The sequence below is a fragment of the Gasterosteus aculeatus genome, chromosome 10 (assembly GCF_964276395.1).
Source record: "Gasterosteus aculeatus chromosome 10, fGasAcu3.hap1.1, whole genome shotgun sequence".
Classification (NCBI taxonomy): domain Eukaryota; kingdom Metazoa; phylum Chordata; class Actinopteri; order Perciformes; family Gasterosteidae; genus Gasterosteus; species Gasterosteus aculeatus.
The window spans coordinates 3,884,114-3,905,540 of record NC_135697.1 but is presented as its reverse complement, the minus strand read 5'-3'; the positions used below and the strand labels follow the sequence as shown (position 1 = coordinate 3,905,540).

The following is a 21,427-nucleotide window of genomic DNA, read 5'->3' as shown; positions in this document are numbered from 1 at the left end:
ATTTTTATTTTGAATATATTCAATATCAATGTTCAACAACAAAAATTTCAGGTTTACATGTTTTTCAAATGATCAAAACTTTTGACCCGTATTTGGTTCCATAGATTGTATACATTTTTGGAATCACCAGAGTAGGCAAAGCAAAGAAATTGACGACAATTAATTTCAAATTATTACACACTGACTATTAGACAAAATAAAAACATAAAACGGAGGTCGAGCATGTCCACATTATTTATTTTCTAGTAAAAAAAAATGTTTGGTACCAGAAATTGATTTGCATCTATTTTTGCGGAGAAATGTAATGTATAAAGGCTGCGTTTCATGTGAATGCTGTATGACAGCTCTGACAGCTGCCTGCTTTGTTTACATCCTGGTCCGGTAGCACGCGCTCAACTCAACTCGCTCTCCTATTTGCTGAGCCGTTTTGTACCCCCGCCCCCATGCACTATTTATGTAGCTCCGCCCTCTTGTGCTGTCCTGTAGCTCCGTCCGTCACAGCCGACCGGAAAATACAACTGACGGATTCAAAAAGGAAAGGACGAAGTGAATGTAAGATGTCTTATTTTGTTTATAACTTTGCTATACCATTTTTGGGACTGACTAATGCTGAAAGCACACATCTAATTCGGCAAGGAGCCTAAGAAAATGGACGGTTTCTTATGTGTTGCTGGTTTAGCTAGTTAGCGTTACGCTTTTGAGAACAAACCACTCGAAGCCTTACGAAGGTTGAAACTCCAGCAAAGAGACGATGGACCAAAACACACTCAAACGTAGAGCAACTGGCATACAAAGTGAGTGTTGACCCCTGTATGCCCGTGTTGAGCCTCTATAGACATGCGCAATGTGTCGCTAACGCTCGCTTGTTGGCGCCAGCGCCAACTGGAAATCAAATTTGATTTGAAGCTCGAGCCGAACTGCGAACAGACAGAGCTCCTTCCCCGAGCCGCCTGGCTGTGCCTCCTCAATTACTCCCACGGATCTGGTTTGCAGGTCTGTGTGGTCGCGAAGCCGAGCAGCGGTGTGTTTTTATATTTCCCGATGTTTGCTGACTGGTCCGCGGTCCGGGTGTTCGTCTTTAGCAAAGCTAGCATCAAGTGCGCAGGAGCTGCCTCTAGAGACCCGTTTGCAGCCTCTTCCTGGTTGCGCTCGAACAAGTCGAATGACGATCCCTCTGCATCTGGAATAAAGTAAAGCTATAAGGGATGAGTGGTTTCTAGCATGTGGATTGGCTGGTATTCGTTGACTATGTTTGTTAGGAGTTGGACTTTGTGTCCTCCCGGGGCCTTTGTGTTGTTGTGGCACCGAAGGGGCCGCTGAAGCTTTTTGGGGGGCTTTTGCTGCGTGTCTCTTTGTGCTCCTCACGGTCGTTTTCATCTCCTGCAACTGATGGACCTCGAGGACACACGTCCCTTTTATGTCAGAATCGTGTTACAGTCTGAATCCTGTGTGTGTGTGTGTGTGTGTGTGTGTGTGTGGTTTAGCAGTAGCTCAGTAATCATGTTGGCGCGTACTGAGAGGTCGGAGGTCTAATCCCAGAAACAATGTGGGGTGTTTCGGAAAGAAGAGCGAAGCAGCTGCTCGCTGTCCACCTGAGGGACGACTTCCTGGTGACGTTGCTGGCAAACACTGACTTTTCTTTCTTTTTTTCATTTGCAGAAGCTGCAACAAAGATGTCTAGACGAAGGTAATGAGCCCCTGTGGATTTGACTCTGGACTGTTTTTAAAGCTCTGTGTTGATTCATGTTGGTTGTGTTCGCAGCGTTCGCCTGCTGAGGAGATCTGAAAACGCCACATGTCAGAGAGGCAAAGTAACCAAGGTAACGAGCCATTAGTCATCACGTGGACAATCATGCATGCGACCACGTTCAACAAGGTCTAACATGCAACTCTATTATTGTACTCGTCTTTCAGCAAAGCAACAGGATAAAGGCCCAGCCTCTGTCAAAGCTGCAGTGTGAAAAGGTATGTGCCTCTTTAATTATCTAATTATATATTTTACACCAATACCTGCACTATGTTCCCGTGGTTTACCATATCATATTCCTACAGTGCGTTTTATTCGGTTCATTACCGGATGTCACCCATCCAGTGATATTAAAGTTAGTCTAAAGTACAGAATAACAGCAGACTGTTGTATATGTAATAAACACCCAGAGGCTGCGTGAATACAGTATGGACAGTGGTATTATATCCAAGTATGTGTGACTAAATAAGCCTGTTTACAGCGACCTTAGAATGAAAAGAAAACAACAGCAAAGAGCCTCTGACCCCCCCACACAAAGGGACCAGTCGCTATCACGTGCTCCTCACAGCTCTTTGTTATACATGCGAATGTTGCATTCAGTCGTCTCTCCTTTACAGAACCAGCTGGTACTTAAAGGTGTCGCCAAGCCGCCCGTTCTCATCGATACCTCTGAGAAGGGAGTCTGGGAGGACGCAGCGCCGCCTCACACACATTCTTTGGTGCGGCCGTCTCCTCTGCCCAATCTGGGGTAATTACCATGCGGCCCGTGGTGGGACTCCGTTATTATCGTCTCCCTCACAGTTTGATGTAACCGAATATACATAAGACATTAATATAATATAACATGTTCCATCTTACATTGTGTTACGGTGCAGCAGAAGTCTCACTTGTAATAAGCTAGTAAACTAAGTACAAATGTTGTTGATCATCAAAATCTTTGCTGATTTATTGAACACGACTGATTGTTGTGCCTCTTTGTGTGTATTGCAGATGGGGGTCTCATGAAGATGTGTGGGTGAAGATGGTCGACAGGGAGAAGAATTACAGACACAGCAAGAACTTCATGCAGAAACACCCCAAAATACAACCCAGAATGAGATCCATACTCCTCGACTGGCTAATTGAGGTGCGTCCTCAACCAGCAGCTCCCATTTAGGCCGCCTAATGTGCTTCAAACTGATTAAATTCATCTCCGAATAATTATACGGTACAACTTAAAAGTTTGGACACACTTTCTCATTGAAAAGAATAAGAAAATGTGTCTAAATGTTTGACTGTTACTCGATGCTCCGCCAATAACCTGAAAATGAGTGGTGAGCATTAGGGCTGCATTGTTTTAAATGCTTCAATAGAAATGAGAAAGTGAGTTTGCACCTTTTTATTCATCCACCATGTTTGATGTATTAAGAGTTGTTTAATTTCCTAACATTTAATTCAACTTCATTAGGCCAGCTACAACATTTTCATTCTAGGCTTTTCCTGTTTCTTCAGACGTTATTTTTGGTTTTGTCGTTTGACCAGGTGAGCGAGGCCTACACTCTGCAGCGGCAGACGTTCTACCTGGCCCAGGACTACTTTGACCGCTTCATGCTGACCCAGGACAACATAGAGAAGGGCATGCTGCAGCTCATTGGGATCACGTGTCTCTTCATAGCATCAAAGATGGAGGTGAGGGGCCACGGCAGTTCAGGGTTCATCTTCCACAAATCCTTTAAACTAAATGACACTGAGGAGAACCAGCGTTTAGCCTGTTGGCTGCATAACGCCCAGCAGCCAGTCGAGGAGCCGTTACGTATTCTGTGTTGATCAGGCCCGTTGAATCGATGTGCGCACACATTTCTAATGGATGTGACTTTACTATTTTGTGACGTGGTAGGAAGCCCATCCTCCGACGCTCTTGCAGATGGCCTACGTGACTGCAGGGACCTACTACGAAGAGGAGATTCTTCAGATGGAGTTAATCATTTTGAAGGTAACCATTACGTTTGGTCTCGTTATGCTTCAATATAGTCTGCCTAGTTTTTTTTTTTTTAAATGCATTGTTATAATTAGTCGCTGCTTGTTGCACAGGCGCTGAGCTGGAACCTTTGTCCCGAGACGAGCATCTCCTGGCTGAAGCTCTACTTCCAGCTGGCGTCAATGAGCGCCGGCTCTGACCTGCTGGAGCCGCAGTTCCCGCAGGACGCTTATGTACAAATGGCCCGGGTAGGTTGGATTTCACGTTGCTCCAGCACACAAACCTCAACATGACTCCACATTGGAACCTTTCACAAGGCGCGTTCCTCTGTCGGTATCTGAGCTTTCTCTAATTGTTTCCACCGCCGTTCTTTCGTTCTCCAGCTCTTAGACCTGTGTATCCTCAACATAAACTCTCTGGACTTTGAGTACAGAGTGTTGGCCGCCTCCGTCCTGAGCCATTTCATTCAAAGGGAAACGGCTGAGACGGTTTCAGGTGAGGTTTGTGATTCTTGGGTTTAAAAATGCATATCTTGTTGCAGATTTATTTAGCAGATTCTGTGGGTTTCGCAGTATATCACAGTATTTGTTTGAGTAACCTGATCCGCTGTCAAAAGCGCCCCGGTGTTAACTGCAGTACGACGTTGTGCTCTCAGGCCTGTCGCGAGACGCCGTCCAGCCGTGTGGACTGGATGGCTCCCTATGTGGAGTCTGTGAACCGGTTCGGCAGAGCGCCGCTGAAGGATTTTGCGGGAATAAAGGAAGAAAACAGACACGATGTCCAGATGCACACAAACTACATGAGCATGCTGGTTGGTATCTTTCTCTTTGGTTACACGGAAGGCATCCTTTTTTTAATTGGCCAGACGCACTAATCCTGTTTCACATGATTGTAAACCACAGGTCTGGTTTAAACTGGGATGAATATATTTAGCTATTGTTCCATTCTCGATCCTTGTTTGATTTGTTTGTTTTTTTCACATTTAATGCACCACTATATAAAATTATTAAATATTAAAGTGTGAAACGTAGCTGGTTCACGTTAATCCTTTGTACACAAAAGGATTGAGGAAGAGGAATGAACTAAATCCTTTACCGCCAAAGACAACTGCCGTAATATATATTTAATGAAATATGAAACAACGCTACAGTATATAGTTTCTGGTTTAACGTTTTTATCTTTATTTTTAGGACGTCTGTCAAAAAGAGGACAACAGCCAGTTCCTCACTCCTCCCAACAGCACAGAGAAGTCCTGCACACACTGAACCTCAGCAGGGAAGCTCCGGAGGAAACAGGAAGTGACGGACTCTCGTTTACTGGAAAGAGCCTGGAGTGCAGTGCAGTTCACGCCTGCTGATGTGAATGGGTTTTTTAACTGAATGTATTATCCCAAATAATATTTAAGAAAAGCTTCTTTTTTTAGCAAAATGGTGCTTTTAATTCAGAAAAAAAACATGAGTCCCAATCGTAATTTTTAGAAAATATTCTATTATTGAAAGTGAGCAATGGTGGACCGCTGTAGAATATAGAACTATGTGCTCCGATCCAAACGCTGCTTCAGGGTCATTTGAAAAGCTGTTTATGCCGCCTATTTAAACGCAGTGAACCCTGCTGGTGAAGCGCGTTGGACGCCGTTTGTGTAACTCAGGGCTGTGGATGGTCAGGGATACTTTTTTTTTTTTTTTTTTTTTAATTACTACAAGTGTACATATGAACATGTATTTATTTTCTACTACAAAATAAAATGTACATCCCCCCCGAAAGTCTTGACAGTGCTCCACATTTCTCCTAAAAATACAGTTTGGCCATCGCCTGCAGGAATCTCTTCTTCCTCTTCTGGGCAGCCAGCTGCAGCACCTCCTCTGGGTTACTGGTGTTCAGCTCCGTCTGTCCGATCGCTTTTATCTGGGGTGGGTAAAAAATTAGCTCAGCCTCCAGCACATGACTTTTCTCTGCCTATGTGGAATGTAAAACCTCCATCAGCATTTAAAACTTCAGTCTGCAACCAACTACACTAAATTATGTTCACACAACTTCTAGATCTATGTTAAACTTTCTTTTGTTCAACCTCTGCACATGAACGCTCCCAGGTCCGTATTTGTAGTGAATACTGAAACCAAATCTGGTTAATTTAAAGGACAAAATATTTGTAAAATTTCTGTAAGCCATTTTAAACCCCAGTGCACAACCTAATTCATCACACAATGATTGTTGTATAGAATCCACGTCCTTTCTCTGCTTACCGCTATTTGTCTCTTCTCCGTCTCGCCCCGTTTGTGATGAATATCTGCCGGCCCAGTCAAGGACAAACATTGTGAGCGAGTTCTACAATGACCTTCAGGGGGAACCAACACGTCCAGTCATAAAGAGCCAGACCTGTGCCGGCCTTTATTTGGCCTCACCAACTAAAAAGGATACGAGTGAGATATTCCAGGATGGTGACGTCCCAGATGTATTCATAGAACGAGTCCATGGCGTCGTGACTGGCGAAATAAAAGAAGTGTCAGATGTTTGGCACAGTGGCGTTGGCGCTGCTGTGTCCCGACGTACCTGTTCTGCTCTTGAAGAGCTTTAAACGCCGTCATGTAGTCCACCTCTCTGAGGAACTGACAGAGAACGGCAACCTAACAAGGACCAGAGACGGACTAGTTGAACACGGAGCAATCGTAGCATTTTACACAAAGCTGAAATACAATCAGAGGTTCTTCCTCGGGTCACTTTGACATTTCCACAAGCTCTGCTGCAGGAATCGTGCTGTTAACCAACCCAACTTGTGATTGACAGCTGTAATTAGTCTTAAAGCGAGACTGCATGGACCTCTGACCTGCGTGTGGCAGTTCATCATTGAGCAGCACTTGATCATCCTCTTCAGGACCTGCGCACAACAGTCCGTTTTATTAGATTCAATTTACAGTTCTCAGGTTGTGGTATTATTTTGTAAGTGTCCAACACGAAGTCGGGGTTTGATATGTTCCCCGTGTGAACTACCTGGTCTGAGTAGACGTCGGGGGGGACGGCTTTGGTGAAGAAGTCCGAGCACACGGCTCCGGCCTGGAGGTAAAGGTTCAACGCAGCGGAGTATTGATTGGTCGCTGCAAAAAACAAGCAGACGGCTTTAGTCCGACAGACCTCCGGGAATCTCACAGCTGCTACTTTTCACCCGTCGTTGGAGCCAGTTTAGCCGTTTGGAAAGGCGATGAAGACGCTGTAGAGATCAACGCTGATTGGCCGAGACTAATCACGTCACTACAATGAGGCTTTATTGCATCTTATCACCTTTTCTCCTGGTCTCACTCCAATCTCAAACGAGGATGCTGGCCGGCCAGTTGAATTATCTGATAACTGTTATTTCAGTTTGGAATTTGTTGTTGTCAATGTTCAGACCTGGATTTAGATTATTAATAGAAAATGGTTAAATAAAAGACATAACTGGTCATGAGGGGTACCAAGGGGAAGTTATTTAAATTAGCTCCATTGTTACCACCTGCAATATTAAAATCAATGAACACATTTTAATTATATATAAAGTATTGATCCAAATGCAAATTTTAAATGCATGATTTTTGCTTGTACCAAAGTATTTGTACGCCGTATTACGGTGAAAGTCTTTAACGTGGATTTGTGTTTGATGGGGCAAAAGGTTGCTGGGCTGCTTCTCACCAAAGTAGATATCCGCCTGTGTGATGATCCACGACTGGTTATTAGGGTTCAGGGTGAGGGCATAGGACACCAGCTCTTTGACAGTCACAGCCACAGCTTCAACGTCTACGGCCTGAATGCTGGCACACACACACACACACACACACACGGGTCACATCTACTGGCTTGCTTTGAGAAATCTTTTAACAAAAACGTGTCTTACTTTGAAAGCGTAGAAGGCCAGATGGAGAGATGTTCTGCCGTCACTTCATTGACAATATCATCCTAAAGAGAGAAAGCGCGTTGTGAGAAGCAGCGCAGGACTACTTTACGAGTCCAGACCCAACAGCGACCAACCTACAATCAAACTATGCAGGCACGTGCAGACATTTTGGGGGGGCAGGTTCTCAAGCCAAAATAAAAAGGGCACAGATTGCCCAAATTGTTTATGAAATTAAAAATGATAATAAATAACAGTATGATATTTTCAACGTATTTATTTTTGTTAAAACTACCTAATTTAATAAATAAATGAATAACAGGCAAAAACTGACAAAACAAGGCCATATTGTACTTAAGCAATAAGGTACTCGAGGCGAGGCAGTACTTTATCGTTACTTAGTTTCTAACAGAGTTGAAGCATAAGCAGCATTACACTAATAACATACTGCAATACACCTCACCAGACTCACGTAGCTCAACTTAACACACTTCATTTCAATAATTAAATTAAACAAAACTAGTGAACTCGTCTAATTTGTAAAATGAATGAAAGTTCTCTGCCTGTATCCCTCTTCATTGCGCATGACAAACGTCAGTAAACAGCTGGACAAGGCTTTGAAATCACCGATTTATTCTTAAATATTCACGAATGAAGAGAAAAATTGTGCTCCAGCAGAAGGGTCACTTTTCCTATTCGGGGCAAAGGGCAGGTGCTTGAGCACCACTAGGTGTCTATCTGTGCACGTGTCTGACTAAACTATGTAATGTGTGCACTTTCAGTTCCCCCCCGTCGTGCTGTGGGTTATTCCTCCGACCCCACAACGTCTTTGAGACTCTCCTGCGTGCAAAACAATGTAAGCGCTCAAAGTGGAGACCTACCCGCACTATGCTGTGGAGCCTCACAAAGAGGGAGATGAGGGTCGTCAGCACCAACGGCTCCTGTGAGACGCAACATCAGACTCGTTAGCTCCGCATCAACGGCCCGTCACCCAGCGAGAATGAAACACGCCCACCGTGGGGTTAACTGGTGTTAAACCAGCACTTACTCTGAGCTTCTTGATGAAAGTGATGAATTTGCTCCTGTGTGGGTTAGAAAGTGCAACAGGATGAGCACGATTCTCATACCCAACATATAATTGCAGTGAATCATTCTGAAGGAAGGACGAGAGTTGGCGTACCGGTGCAGGATGCCCATGGAGGACTCTCTGTGTTTGATGAGGCCCACTCTGCCGTCGTTGTTCCTCTTGTGCTGGATGGACACGCTGCAGATCTGCACCACCGCTTCCCACAGCTCCTTGGCCGTGCGCCGGCACTCCTTGGGACCCGGGAGCTCCTTGCACGTCGACGCCAGCAGCTGACCCAGCTGTAAGGAGGGGGGTCCATTTAACTCACTGTTTCAACCTCACGGCGCAAGGAGCTGAGAACAGTTTCCTACTTACATTCAAGCTATTATACTATTTAGATTATGTCCATCTGAGAAATGGATGTCCAACATGGACTCTTTTAACTCCTTTTTCCGCTGACTGGGGGAGTACGTGGCTTTCTATCTGGTAAATGATCCTCTATGATCATCAGCTAACTGCGTCTGTGTGTTGGTGGTGGACAGGCAACAAACACGTATCCATTCATGCGATTATAGGAATACAAAAAAAGCATGTTGTGCGGTTCAAGCGCCGCAAATGTGTCTTTTTCTGTATTAAAAACTTAAACCTACAAGAGCAATTATGGTCAATGGGAGTTTACTGTCAACAACTCATTTCTTTCCATTATGATTGCAGCTGGCTAAATTGCATCTGAAATATATACATTATTGAAGATCGTACCATTACAGAGCATACAAATCCTTTACAGTAGCCCAATGAGTTTGGAGTAAGCATCAATATAATACGATCAAAATCACAGAAGACAACAAGCGTGACGGACAGAGAAAGCATCCATCTAGAATGAAGCCCTCGGATTTCTTCTTACCTTGATGTACGGGTTGTTCATGACCAGAGATTGTGGCACCTGCAGAGTCAGGTAATCGTTTTCCCTCCAGTTCAACATGAAGGCGACACACTCCTCTCCGACCACCTGACGCAGCGGCAGATCTGGGGACAAAAATACACAAATAAGTGCAGCCGATGCGGCTTGCAGGGTCTGGGGTTGGTGAGAGCAAGCGTTTAAACTGCTGCACGTTGTCCCTTCACATCCTCACCGTGAATCCTCATCTCCAGGTACCCTCTGACCCGGCTGACCAGGTCGGAGGGCGGCCGCTCCTTGCTGCCCTCGGCCGCCATGGCCTCGTGCGCGCGCACCTCCAGCAGCAGCATCTCGTTCAGCATCACCTGCCTCAGCTTCGGGGAGAACTCGGTGACGAGCTCCAGGCAGGCGGAGAACAGATGCCGAGCGTGGCCGAAGTCCTGAGAGAGGAAGCGAGCATTCAACAGTTGTAGGCCATTCTCAGCGCTCACAAATGTTACTCTGATAAAGCCGACGTACAGCAGGAACATTTGCCATTCAACCCATTTGGTTAATTGTTAATACCGTCAATAAAGTCGCACAAGCTTACTCCATGTTTTAGATCAACGGCGCCTCAAGAGAGACTGAAAACATTCTTCACCGGAAACTCACTTTTCCATTTTGATGCAGAATTATGAACTCAAGAAAAAATCGTTTTTAAAAAAGGTAAGTGATGGTTAAGCACACCTTTATTGATATGCAGTGGAGTCCTTTGGCCATGAGGATGTAAACCAGGTCCTTTGTGAGGTTGTCTTTAATGCCGAGGATCACATTGATGTAGTCTGGAGGAACTTCCCACTGAGCACACAAACAGAGGTCCTTGTGTTATTTCAGTTAATATTTCATTTGTATCTGATACATTGTATCTGATGAGTAAGTTCAATCATTTTACATTTCCACAATGTGTGAATCTTATCGCCTTAATTACGGTCGATGATTAAAGGACTATTACGCAAATGACCTCTGACCTTGCTGTTGACCCTCCAGAAAGGTCGCTCGGCCACGTCGTGGAGCTCGATGAGGATCTGCTTGATCTTGCGCGGCTCCAGTAACAGGATGAGCTGCTGCTCCAGCTGCCCGATGTTCACGCTCGCTGACGCTGTGGAGGGAACAAGTTCAACACCCAACAACAAACGGGTAACCTGGATGTCGCGGAACAAGAATCCCAGTGCTGTACCTGGAATGTCGTAGAACGAAGGCAGCGGCTTGGCGCTGAGGTTGATCGTGGCCGACCGCTTCCTCAGCTGCTCCACCACAAACTTCCTTTCGTCCTCTTTCAACAGCTCCACGAAGAGCTTGTGAGAGGAAATCAAGAACAGCAGCGGCAGCTCCTCCAGGGTTTCACACAGAGTCCTGCGAGATCAGATGAGGAGGGAATGTCAACAGGGCCCAGCAGCTGTAGGTTCGGTCATTTCTTTAGACTAAATACAGATTAAGACGCTTGTAATCATTTTATAAAGTGACCGTGACGTTCACTCACTTCATGAAAGTGGCCATGTTTCTTCTGAGTGTCTCAGACGAACGGTCCTTCTCCAGAGAAAGCGTGCAGACCTGCAGGAGCAAAAGATGTTGGATTCATGTGCAGCAGCTTGTATTTATTAATCATGAGAAGAATTTCAGTCACGTCCAGCTCGGCTCATGAGTTTTCTAAAATGTTAGTTTTGTGTCTGCGAGTTAACTACTCCTTTTGTTGAAGGAGCCTTGTGTGTTTAAAGAGAGCATAGATGGCAGCTTCAGTTCCCAGAAAGGAAAAGCTGACAGTAAATTAGTGCTGTGTAGAGATTTTTTTCCCTCGGGTGTCAAACACAAACCCAGCAGTCACTCGCTCTGCTGCCGTGCTGGTACTCCGGGCTGCAATACTCTGATGATGGATAGGAACCTCACATCCAAATAAAAGTGCAATTGATTGGTCTGCCGTTTGCTTTGCACCTGCTGGTAGGACGTGAATAATTAACCCTTCATCATCATCTTCAAGATTTGAAACTGAAAAAAGTCCCATTGAAGCCCCGCCCCTTTCAACCTGAGCAGGACATCTAGAATAACTGAAAAACACCCGTGTGTTTTCAGAGGCTTTGAATCAGAGACATCATCGGTATAATGGGACATTCAGCGGTTCCTCAGCATTGAGACGCTAAAATGACAAATGATCTTTTTTTTTTGGGCACAAAAAAAGGTGAGAGAGCAGTACCTCCAAAATGAAGTCCACCATCCTTTTGCTGGGCCTGAGGAGCAGCTGCTGGAAACGCACACTGAGGACCTCCCCTTCCAGAGCGTCTCGGACGGCGTTGCAAACGCACACCTTGTAGCAAACTTCCTCCAGGCTGGAATCCCTGTCAGCGATTGGTGGTGGAATGCAAATTAGAAAAAAATGCATGAATCACCCTCATGAAATCGATCGGCTACATATATGCATACATCACACCGCCGCATGTTCGATTTGGTCTCAATTTTGGATTGCACTGTGCGCTCACCCTTGTTGGACTCTGTACAGGAACTCCCTGAGGACAGACCGCCTGAAGCTGTTGGGCAAACTGCGGGACACGTTGTCTTTGATGAAGGCTTCGATGACAGCCTGTCAGACAGAGGAACGCATCACGTAAAGTCCGGGGCATGACGTACAGCGCCCGGCATCTCTTGTGGACCGTCAGTCTACAGCTGGCGCCTCACAACATGCCACAATACTCATTCAGTAGCCAGCGGTGTGACACGCCCCCTTTTGAGGTCCCTGCGGCGTCGCCTCTGACCTGGTAGCTGTGCGCCCGGATCAGGCCGTTGATCTGATTGTAGGGAGAGTTCTGGGAGTCTGAGGGGTCGCGGTCTTCGGTCAAAGCCCTGCAGGCGTTCCAGTAGCCAGCCAGACGTTTCTCATCCAGGTGCACGTGGACAGTTGAGTCCAGCTGTGAATGAGGACCGGCCTGAGGTGATCAACAGGATCAATCACCTGGACAGGGTTAAGTAAGAAAAAAGTAAATCTACCTTAGCCAACAGTTCCTTGGTGCGTCTGAAGTGATCCCGGGCCTTCTTGTAGGCCGGCTGGTCAGTGCAGCCTTGCTGGAAGAAAATACCTCCCAAATCATAATGCACCTGAAACAGCAAGAAAACAGTTTAGGATTTGTTTTGTTTGTCTCAACAATGAAAGTATGGTTCATTTTCCTCCATGGCCGCCACCAGGAGGAGCCAATAACGTGCATTGTGCCGTACGTAATGAATGACTTCTGCTCCCTGGGGGGCCAAACTCCGGGCCGTCCACTGACCTGACAGTGCAGCTCGTCAGCGCTGATGCGGAGTCCCGCGGTCGAGGACTCCGTCTCGCCGTTGGCGGCGGCGTCGGAGGCCAGCAGATCCAGAGTCCTCAGGGTGTGGACGTAGAAGTCTTTCTTTAGCTGCAGAGCTCCTTCAAGGACACTGATTGAGTCGGTCGCCTGCTCCTTCAGCTTCAGCGTGAAGGGATATATGAAGAAAGACCATTTGTTAGACATACCTTGGAAAACCAAAAGCTATCAGGCATACAGAAATGTGGATAAGATGATATGATATAATATAATATAATACACACATATACATATAAATGCTTTTTTCAAGGATCACCACTGGCACTCACCACAGTGAGGATGTTCTCGGTCATCTCTTTCTCCTGCTGCACAATGCTTAACCTACGAGAGGCCACAAGACATAAAAGCTACATTACTTTTTAAACCATGTGAAAACAAGACTGCATGTTTCAGTTTACTTGTGCTGCGAACATCTTTAGTTTGACCCAAGTCAGAGGGTCTTTCTACGTCCCCCGGGTTGTGCCGACAAAGACAGAGGGGTGGAGGAAGCAGGCATCGACCACATGAGACAGCTGTTCTTAGGCCGTCATTTCAGAGCAACGTCATTTAAATACAGTATAAAGGGTAGCAGATTCAGTATAGAAACACGTGTATGTTGTTAATTCATCTTGTTGGAGCAGAAACTTCTGAGGATATTTCAGCGCTTAGAGCTCAGGTAGCCTCAGGAAGCCTCCTCTGTCCTCTTGGAATCAAGGTGGCCCAAAATGACAAAACCGAGAAGGAACCAGCGTGTGTTAACAGTAAGGAAGGAGCAGAACTTACATGTTCATCTGGTGAGGCCCCGGTTTGGTCTGTTTTTCTGGAAAGCTGCTCAGCACAATAGTTCTAATGGCCCTTTGAACAGAGAGACGGAGCCGAACACCTGTTCAAATCTCTTCTTTTTACGCAGTTTAATTGCTTTTATCAACATTTAACATGGCCACTAATGCAATCATTTCTGCCGGTGCTTTTAGATGTGGATGTCACTCACCAGCGGTTGTATATGATGACAGCCATGGCTGTCGTCGGAGGCAGAGTGGACAGCTCCAGCTCCACGTGTTTCACCCCTGGTGGCACTTTGCTCACACACAGGAGCTCGTTCAGAAGCATATTTAAAACAGGAATGGTCAGGCTGCGTGGGGAAGAAGGTAGAATCACTACATGCTGCTAACACCTGCAATAAGGATTGCAAAAACACACGTTTCTGCGACCCCCGAAACCTCTTCCATTGACGCAAGATGGACCAGATTGAAATGTTTCACTGGCATCTTTTGCATTATAAGATTATAGAGCCTTTGAAACAAACGCACGCTGACCCTTTCTCGAGAGCATCCAGATCCCACTTCAAGTGGGCGGCTACTTCCAGGGCCAGCAGCTTCAGGGTGCGGTTCCTGCGGTTGTCCGCCGGCGGCTGCACTTGGTTCTGCTCGTTCACGGAGGGCTTGGACGCCTGCTCCAGGAACTGAATGATCAGCTGCACCGGTGGCGGGTCTGTGGAAAAAACACATACGTAAAGTATCCGCATCAGTAAGCGCTCAGTCCATTAGTTCATTCGCTAATGAATGAGTACACTGACCGTACAATTACATCTAAGCTTGTTTTTTCCAGTAATACGTTTATTGGATAGGTAGTCACTTTATCAGTCCCGCAAGGGGATATTTCTTTGCGATATATAAACAGCCCCAATATATAAAAAATAGAAAGAATAAAATAACTAAATAAGTGTGCAAACAATTAACGATAATCACCAGGATCCTTATTCAGGAGATGGCTGGTCACATTTCTGATATTGAGACAGCTAATAACACCTGAAATATCACAAATCACATATCCTGTATTCTCCTTCAGTGGACAACTATTATGCAAAACATGAGGATAGATGCACTTTACAGCTAATTAAGCCCTCTGCTAAAGAATGGGAGTCATAATAAGAAAGGGAAATTGGGTACTGCAAAAAATCATCCTGATCACTAGCGTGTGACTAAAGAAATCTGAAACGAGAGAAACTCTGAATCGTTGTTCCCTGAGCAGTCCTCGAGATGCGTTTCCTTGATTAGAAGCACCACCCGGAGGCATTGCATAAGCGTCAGGGACCTGAGTTGGACTTCTGCAGGTGTTTCTCCAGCAGGCTGCCGTCCAGGAGGAACTCAAACCAGGACGTCTGAAGAGGCGTGCTGGGCCGACTGCTGGCAGCCACCCGGTCTGTTGTCTCCGAACTCATCCTCCGCTGGTGAACCTTGAGAAAGATTGGAGCATGTAAATCATCGCTCATAATATTAGCACACAGGATCAGTTTACTCATCAGGGGGAAGAATAGCTTCCAAAAGCAGCGCACTGTGATGTAAACAGTTGGTTAAACAATGCGGACAGAGAGATGGATGCAAAGACACAGGTCGCTAAGCCGCAATGTTAAAGTTCTGCTCTGTTCTCTTGAACCTTTCCATCGACCCGTTTATTCATGATCTTCACCCTGAAGTGTTTACTTTAGTGCATGTGTATTATTCATTTGCGCCTATATATCAATACTTGTTCATACTATGTACTTCAACAAGATGATTTACCTCTGGATGAATTAAGTATCAATTTTTCTTGTAGTACTCAGAAAATGAAGGTGAGGCTTTTTAAAATCAACTTTCATCATTTATAAAATAATATTTTTTAAATCACGTTTATCATGAAGGTGTATTTTTAATACAGATTTTTTGTTTTTATGTGCGAAGTGTTTTCAGAAACTAACGCTATGCTATCCAGCTGGGTAGCTTCTTCTGCTCGGATCCTGAAAGCAGCCGGTGAACTTTAACTACTGATCATCATTCTGACCACATCTACTCCCGCGATGGTGAGTTGTCGAATGGTGAATGAACTAAAGGGGTGGACGTTTGTTCCCTTCCGCCCGTTCTCTGTTGTTTGCAACGCTAACGCTGTTTTGAGCCGGTATTGTAGCTAACTACCGCTAGCTACGTCCTATAACCCGGCCTGAATTAAGAGGGACCGGTTAGCTTACCTTTACAGGCCAAAATGAACAAGTAGAAAATGTTTCAACTAAATGTATACAAAAAAATTCAAAATGTAAAGCTGGACCAGCAACAAGCACCTTTGACGCTCACATTATTCATTCTGCGCTTCGACATCCTGTTGCGGTGTTTCCGGTTCCGCTTCGTTGTCAGGGAGACGCAGTGCGCCGTGTATGCGCATATTTATACTATGAGGCGGGTTTATGTATTTATATTGTGTTACTTTGAGATTGATGACAGGTTACTGTTTTACTGATCATGTATGCATATGGATGATTACCGTGGGAAGGAACGCAAACTGTCATTATAGGTTTATATACAATTACCTAAATCTGGCGGGGATCGGAGACAGGTGGTTTAAGAAAGACGAGTAAACCTTTACAGTGACACACACAAACATAAATGTACATCAGTGCGTTTTTTCAGTTTTTTTCCCCAGTTGCACATTGTAAAACCAAGATTTGGCTGCTGGTGCAGTCTAATGGGAAGCACCGGACAATCATGAGTATTCTTAAATCTTCAGATCTAAACTCAGTCATGAAACCATTTGATGGACGGATAGGCTAATTTGCATTTCTATGGATCATCTATTTTAAGGAGGTGAGGTCAGTGCTAATTTAGTTTACACCACTGTAATGTTTCAGAATTAAAAGAGCTGGCTTTCTGCAGGTCTTTCTTTTGACATACAAATCCGTGCAGCACAGTAATCACCTGGCAAGACTCCCAAAATTAGTAAGTAACAGTCAAGTAGATTACACGTGGCGGGAATGCGAAACGTTAGAACTTAAAAAAAAAACTTGATATCAAAGTAGTATTATCATTTTCTATAAATAGTTGCTAGGATACGTCACACTAAACCCTCCGGTGCAGCAGGGGGCGTCGTGCTGCTCTATGAGTCACAGGCCGCCGGACAGCGAGAAGAAGAAGAAACGTCATTAACAGTCGCCGCTCGCGCGTCCCTCTGAAACAGAAACAGAAGGAAACAAACCTCTCGTGAACTGGGAGCATATTTACAAACACGACTAAAGAAACCGGTTCCTGAAAGTTGTCCGAGGACACCCTGTGTGACACACGGGCCCGAAGGTTCGCTGCAATTACATCCCTGCCCCAGCAGGCCTCCGCGGCCGATGACTGACACCAACAAACTGCGAACTTATCGCTAGCTGAGGGAAGAGGCTAACCACAGTAGACCGTCTTGGCGCAAGCTGAAGTATAGCTTGGTGCAAGTTGTACTTTGGAATAAGATGGACTGCAGCACAGATGATGTGGCGCACGACTCTCCAGGTAATTCAGCTCGAGGAGCGATGCTCTCACGTGAGCTGAGCGGGCAGGAAGGTGCTGCGGTGTAGCCGAGTTAGCTTAACGTAAATTAACACTTTGACACAGCGTTGACATCCGTGCTGCTAAAATGTATTTTTTAACGATGGTCGTATTATTGACTGGTTTATTTTTTATATTCAATATTTACCAATGCTACCTTATACCCCGACTCGGTCATCTAAAACCGCACAACCAGCTCGTAAAGTGATGGGACGGCACTGTTTCACTCTTATTGGCCTAAACCGTGACGCATTTTTGGGGTATTTTCACTGTAATTTTCTTCGGCCAGCACCACCGAAACATGTCAAGAATCAAAGAGTAATGGATATATATTAACGATCACATGTCCAACGTTCCTTTGATGTGAGTAAGTGTAAGAACACTCGGAGAAGTTTCACTGTTTTGCTGAAGCTTTTGTTGCACTAATTGGGTTGTGATCTCTTACTTTGAAGGGCAGAACTAAGGTGCCGATCGTGTAGACGGCGCTGCTGGTCATGTGACGAACAACCTTTACAATAACGATGGAGATCTGCCAGATTTCGGACAATAATACCACGCGTCTTTATTCCCCGACGTTAGCGTCCTTTCACCGACTCTCGTAAAGATACCGCTACCTTTCACAATTAAAACCCTATTTGAAACTACTGTTACCATTTTTAGCAATATTTTATTGGAATGTTACCTAAAAACGGCCCGATTTATATTGAATAACCCACAACGTTAATCTGGTTTAACATAGAAATGCATCGATAGCAATAAGTATAGATTATAAGCCTTTATATTATTATAAGTCTTTGAACGGTGCCATTGTACATAAAGAGTATCCTCAAAGTATTTGAATGTTTGAATTGTCCATCACTGGTAATAAGACTCCTAATGCTGTTATTGGTTGAACTTTGGAGTCGGCGCTTGAAGACTGTTTTGACTAATCCTGAAAAACTCTCGTAGCTTTGGCCATTAACATCCAAGTTAGAATTGGTGGAGAAGATTGGTAACATATCAGATATCCCAATGGTATTTACATTTCTAGGTCCATGAACCATACTATGTACATTTGAGATCACTTGTTTGACTTCATCGAGGAACCTTTTATGGTTTGTCATTTTAATTTTCACAAATTACATATGTATCAACATATAATTCCTTAATATGATCATAATCTCCATAATTCACAAATGTGCCTGGCTTTTATAGACATCCAGTTAAATATGAATAACCAGAATTGACTGCATTCATATGTAGATTAACAACAACGCTTGCCTAAATGATTTTCTTGATTTGTATATTTGGCACCAGGAACTGGAAAGTACTTACTTTAAAGTTAAGTTAATTCAGGATATGCAATGTAGAAAATGGAGAGGTTAATGGGGGTGTATCTGGGGTTAAACATCTATGATCACTTTTCCAGTCCAAACCTGTGATGTAGGTTTTGCCTTTCTGTCTCCGATTAGGAAACAACGGCTCCTGCTCTGATGACGAAGTGCCGTTCTCGAAGCTCATGAATAAACCACGCAGGGAGGAGAAACCGTCACGTGGAAACGGGCACAGATCCAGTTCTAATTCGGCAAAGGACAAAAGTGGTGAAGACAACAGTCAAACAGAGAAAATGTTTTCAACTTGTGTATGCATTTGTGGCAAATTAAAGAAAATGGTGTTGAATTGTGTTTACAGCTTCTCCTGTTGAAGCTTCTGATGACTCTTCAGATGACAAACCTTTGATAAAAAAGAAAATTGTCTCCGCTGCACCAGCTAAAAAAATTGAGAAAAAAGGCAACAAGTCAATCAGATCTAATGGCACAAATGACAAAGCAGGTGGTTATATTAACAAAACCATATTTGAGTGTTTTTTTAAACATTGTCTGGAACGCATGGCTTTAAATCTTTGATGCACTCAACTGTTTTAGATACAAACTCCGAAGATGGCTCGGACAATGAGGCGCTCAAAACGATCCCTAAAAAGTCATCTAAAGCTGCAAAGAATTCTATCTCCAAAGCCTCCAAAAAATCAGTCCCTTCAAAGAAGAAAGGTAAGAGGATTTCATCTCCTTGGATATGCAGAATCAACGGAAAGTCGCTGTCCTCTACAGCGGATGCTTTTTTTCCTGACTTCAATTTTTGCCACAGAATCGCTGGATGACGATAAAAGCTCAGGGGACGAGCATTCGATCGAGCCCCGCAAGAAAAGTTACCCAAAGAGAAAGGCCTCTTGTACTCCGCCTAGGAAAGTGGCGCCAGTAGTGAAATCCAAAAGGAATTTAGGGAGGGAAAAGGGTGAGTGTTTTTGCAAAATATCAAATATCATCTGAAATGCCTTTTTCTCATGGCACTTGTATATAAAGTACATGTTTTTTTTATTTTAGTTAAATATGCAGAGTCTTCAACTGACGGCTCAGACAATGAACCGCTGTCAACGTTGATGAGGAAGAAGGCACAGGCTCCTAAAGGGCAAACGACTTCACCAAACAGCAAGAAAACCAAACCCACGGACAAATCCCCCAAAGGTATGCTGCACTTTTATTAGACTCACCAAAGAATATTAACATTTCAGTACCAACCACTTGGATTTTAAAACGGCCTTCATCCTCAGACAGCAGCTCAGACAACGACGACGATGATGATGATGATGATGATGATGAGAGCGACGACGACCTGCCTCTGAACCTTGTTTCCAAGAAGAAACGAGGGAAGAAAAATGCAAAGAAGGGCACTGCGTCGCCAGGCGGAGCGTCGAGAAAGCGACACGGTACCGTAGCAGAAATCCTGATCTTGAATGAAAGGTATTATTTTATTTTTTACGGTTTTGCTCTTGTCACGGTTTTGCAGGACTCGTAGATGACGGCTCAGATTCTGAACCGCTGTTTAATTTAGTGAAAAAGAAGCGCACAGACAAAGAAACGCAAAAAAGAGCGAAGGCTTCACCTGCAAAGAAAAAGACAATTCCCAAAAAGCCAAGAAAGACGGCTGAGTCGGGTAAGGACTCCAGCAAAAACCCTCCGCCGGACAAATATTCAGTAAAGTGTAGTAATGTGAATCATTGTGCTCAATGTAATCCTGACGTTGAGCGTATCATTTTAAAGTTTTTGTTTTTGTTTTTTTTAAGTCCTTGCTCTTGTCACGGTTTTGCAGGACTCTCAGATGACGGTTCAGATTACGAACCGCAAATTAATGTTGTGAAAAAGAAACGCACAAACAAACAAACACAAAGAAAAGCGAAGGCTTCACCTGTGAAGAAAAACACAACTCTCAAAAAATCAAGAAAGACCCCCGAGTCGGGTAAGGACCCCAACAAAAATCCCTCACCAGGCAAATACTCCGTAAAGTGTACTCATGTGACTAATTTTTCTACTCTAACATGCATTTATGTTTCATTATTTATTTTCAGAGTTGTCAAGCATCAGTTCAGATGATGAACCCTTAAGCAAAGCAGTCAAACACCCTCAAGTGACCAAAACCCTGAACATTATGCTGGAGAGGTGTGATGTAGAAGAAGCTGGGGACGCAGGGAGCCTGAACAAAACCAAACAAGGTACTGAATACATGACCAGGTCACTATTGATGACTAATCGAGCCTATGAATAAAGACTAACTGTTGTAACACTCCAACACAGAGACACAGGTCGATGAGAAAACGTCAAGGGAGGAGTCTGAGGAATCACCAGAAGAAGAATAGGTTGCAACCTTTGAGCTGGATGGCAGAGTTCAAAGCACCGAGTGGCTACATGTGTAATGAACTGAAGTATAAGTTATTGGGGAGGGACCTCTTTAGAAGGGAAAAAAAGAGAAAAGAATCACACCTAGTTTTCATGTCGAGTGTCTTTTATAACTGTACAGTGCATACGTGTGTATGGTGGGGATATTTTTACTCTTCTTTTTAAGTTTGGGACCAGTTTTGGTAGTTTCCCAAAAGATTTTACAGTATTTTATTTCACAATTTGTAAATATGGTTTGCATTGTCTGCCTCCTTTGGATTTAATGTTTTTAGAAAAGCTGTAATGCTCATTGGTATTAAGTTATACTCTGCTTTCATATTAACTGTTCTCTCAGCATGCCGAAGGGAAAACCTCCTCGAGGGATTAAACTGCTTTCACTGTGACTTTCATAACGGATGAGATTGTCTTCATTTCAGAAGACTTTGCCTCTCACCCACAAGTTTTTTATTCTTGGCTTATTTTCAAGTTTCAATTTTTCCGCCATCGATTTGAACAAAATAATCTTT

General features: G+C 44.3%; 3 protein-coding genes across 4 annotated transcripts; 2 read left to right on the top strand and 1 right to left on the bottom strand.

Annotated features, from left to right (window-relative positions):
- Positions 1-800: 800 nt before the first annotated feature.
- LOC120826966 (G1/S-specific cyclin-E2) lies at positions 801-5,467 on the top strand. Its single transcript, XM_078080762.1, is given in 13 exon segments — positions 801-1,021; positions 1,660-1,687; positions 1,763-1,820; positions 1,915-1,965; positions 2,365-2,495; positions 2,738-2,873; positions 3,269-3,415; positions 3,624-3,719; positions 3,818-3,952; positions 4,088-4,199; positions 4,360-4,387; positions 4,389-4,515; positions 4,895-5,467. Coding segments are annotated over 13 exon segments (1,308 nt in total). The 5' UTR covers positions 801-837; the 3' UTR covers positions 4,970-5,467.
- Positions 5,375-17,453, bottom strand: ints8 (integrator complex subunit 8). 2 transcript variants are annotated; one of them, XM_078080760.1, is made up of 29 exons: positions 17,360-17,453; positions 16,218-16,852; positions 14,972-15,113; positions 14,194-14,368; positions 13,869-14,009; positions 13,661-13,732; positions 13,168-13,219; positions 12,821-13,000; positions 12,543-12,650; positions 12,311-12,463; positions 12,038-12,138; positions 11,755-11,896; positions 11,047-11,117; positions 10,744-10,919; positions 10,535-10,665; positions 10,254-10,364; positions 9,763-9,967; positions 9,534-9,655; positions 8,744-8,928; positions 8,612-8,645; positions 8,445-8,504; positions 7,567-7,628; positions 7,365-7,483; positions 6,693-6,796; positions 6,529-6,579; positions 6,255-6,328; positions 6,123-6,187; positions 5,948-5,991; positions 5,375-5,609 (listed from the first exon to the last, which is right to left on the bottom strand). In XM_078080760.1, the coding sequence occupies exons 3-29, from the start codon at positions 15,096-15,098 to the stop codon at positions 5,493-5,495; spliced, it is 2,982 nt and encodes a 993-aa protein (XP_077936886.1). In that variant the 5' UTR covers positions 15,099-15,113; positions 16,218-16,852; positions 17,360-17,453; the 3' UTR covers positions 5,375-5,492. The 2 variants fall into 2 exon arrangements, with proteins under 2 accessions (XP_077936886.1, XP_040045506.2); XM_040189572.2 differs by lacking the exons at positions 16,218-16,852; positions 17,360-17,453 and adding an exon at positions 15,882-16,034.
- Positions 16,758-21,310, top strand: LOC120826964 (uncharacterized). The gene is made up of 11 exons (XM_040189591.2): positions 16,758-17,175; positions 18,663-18,791; positions 18,883-19,023; positions 19,116-19,238; positions 19,336-19,482; positions 19,572-19,712; positions 19,799-19,954; positions 20,035-20,181; positions 20,338-20,484; positions 20,594-20,737; positions 20,820-21,310. The coding sequence occupies exons 1-11, from the start codon at positions 17,136-17,138 to the stop codon at positions 20,879-20,881; spliced, it is 1,377 nt and encodes a 458-aa protein (XP_040045525.2). The 5' UTR covers positions 16,758-17,135; the 3' UTR covers positions 20,882-21,310.
- Positions 21,311-21,427: the final 117 nt, after the last annotated feature.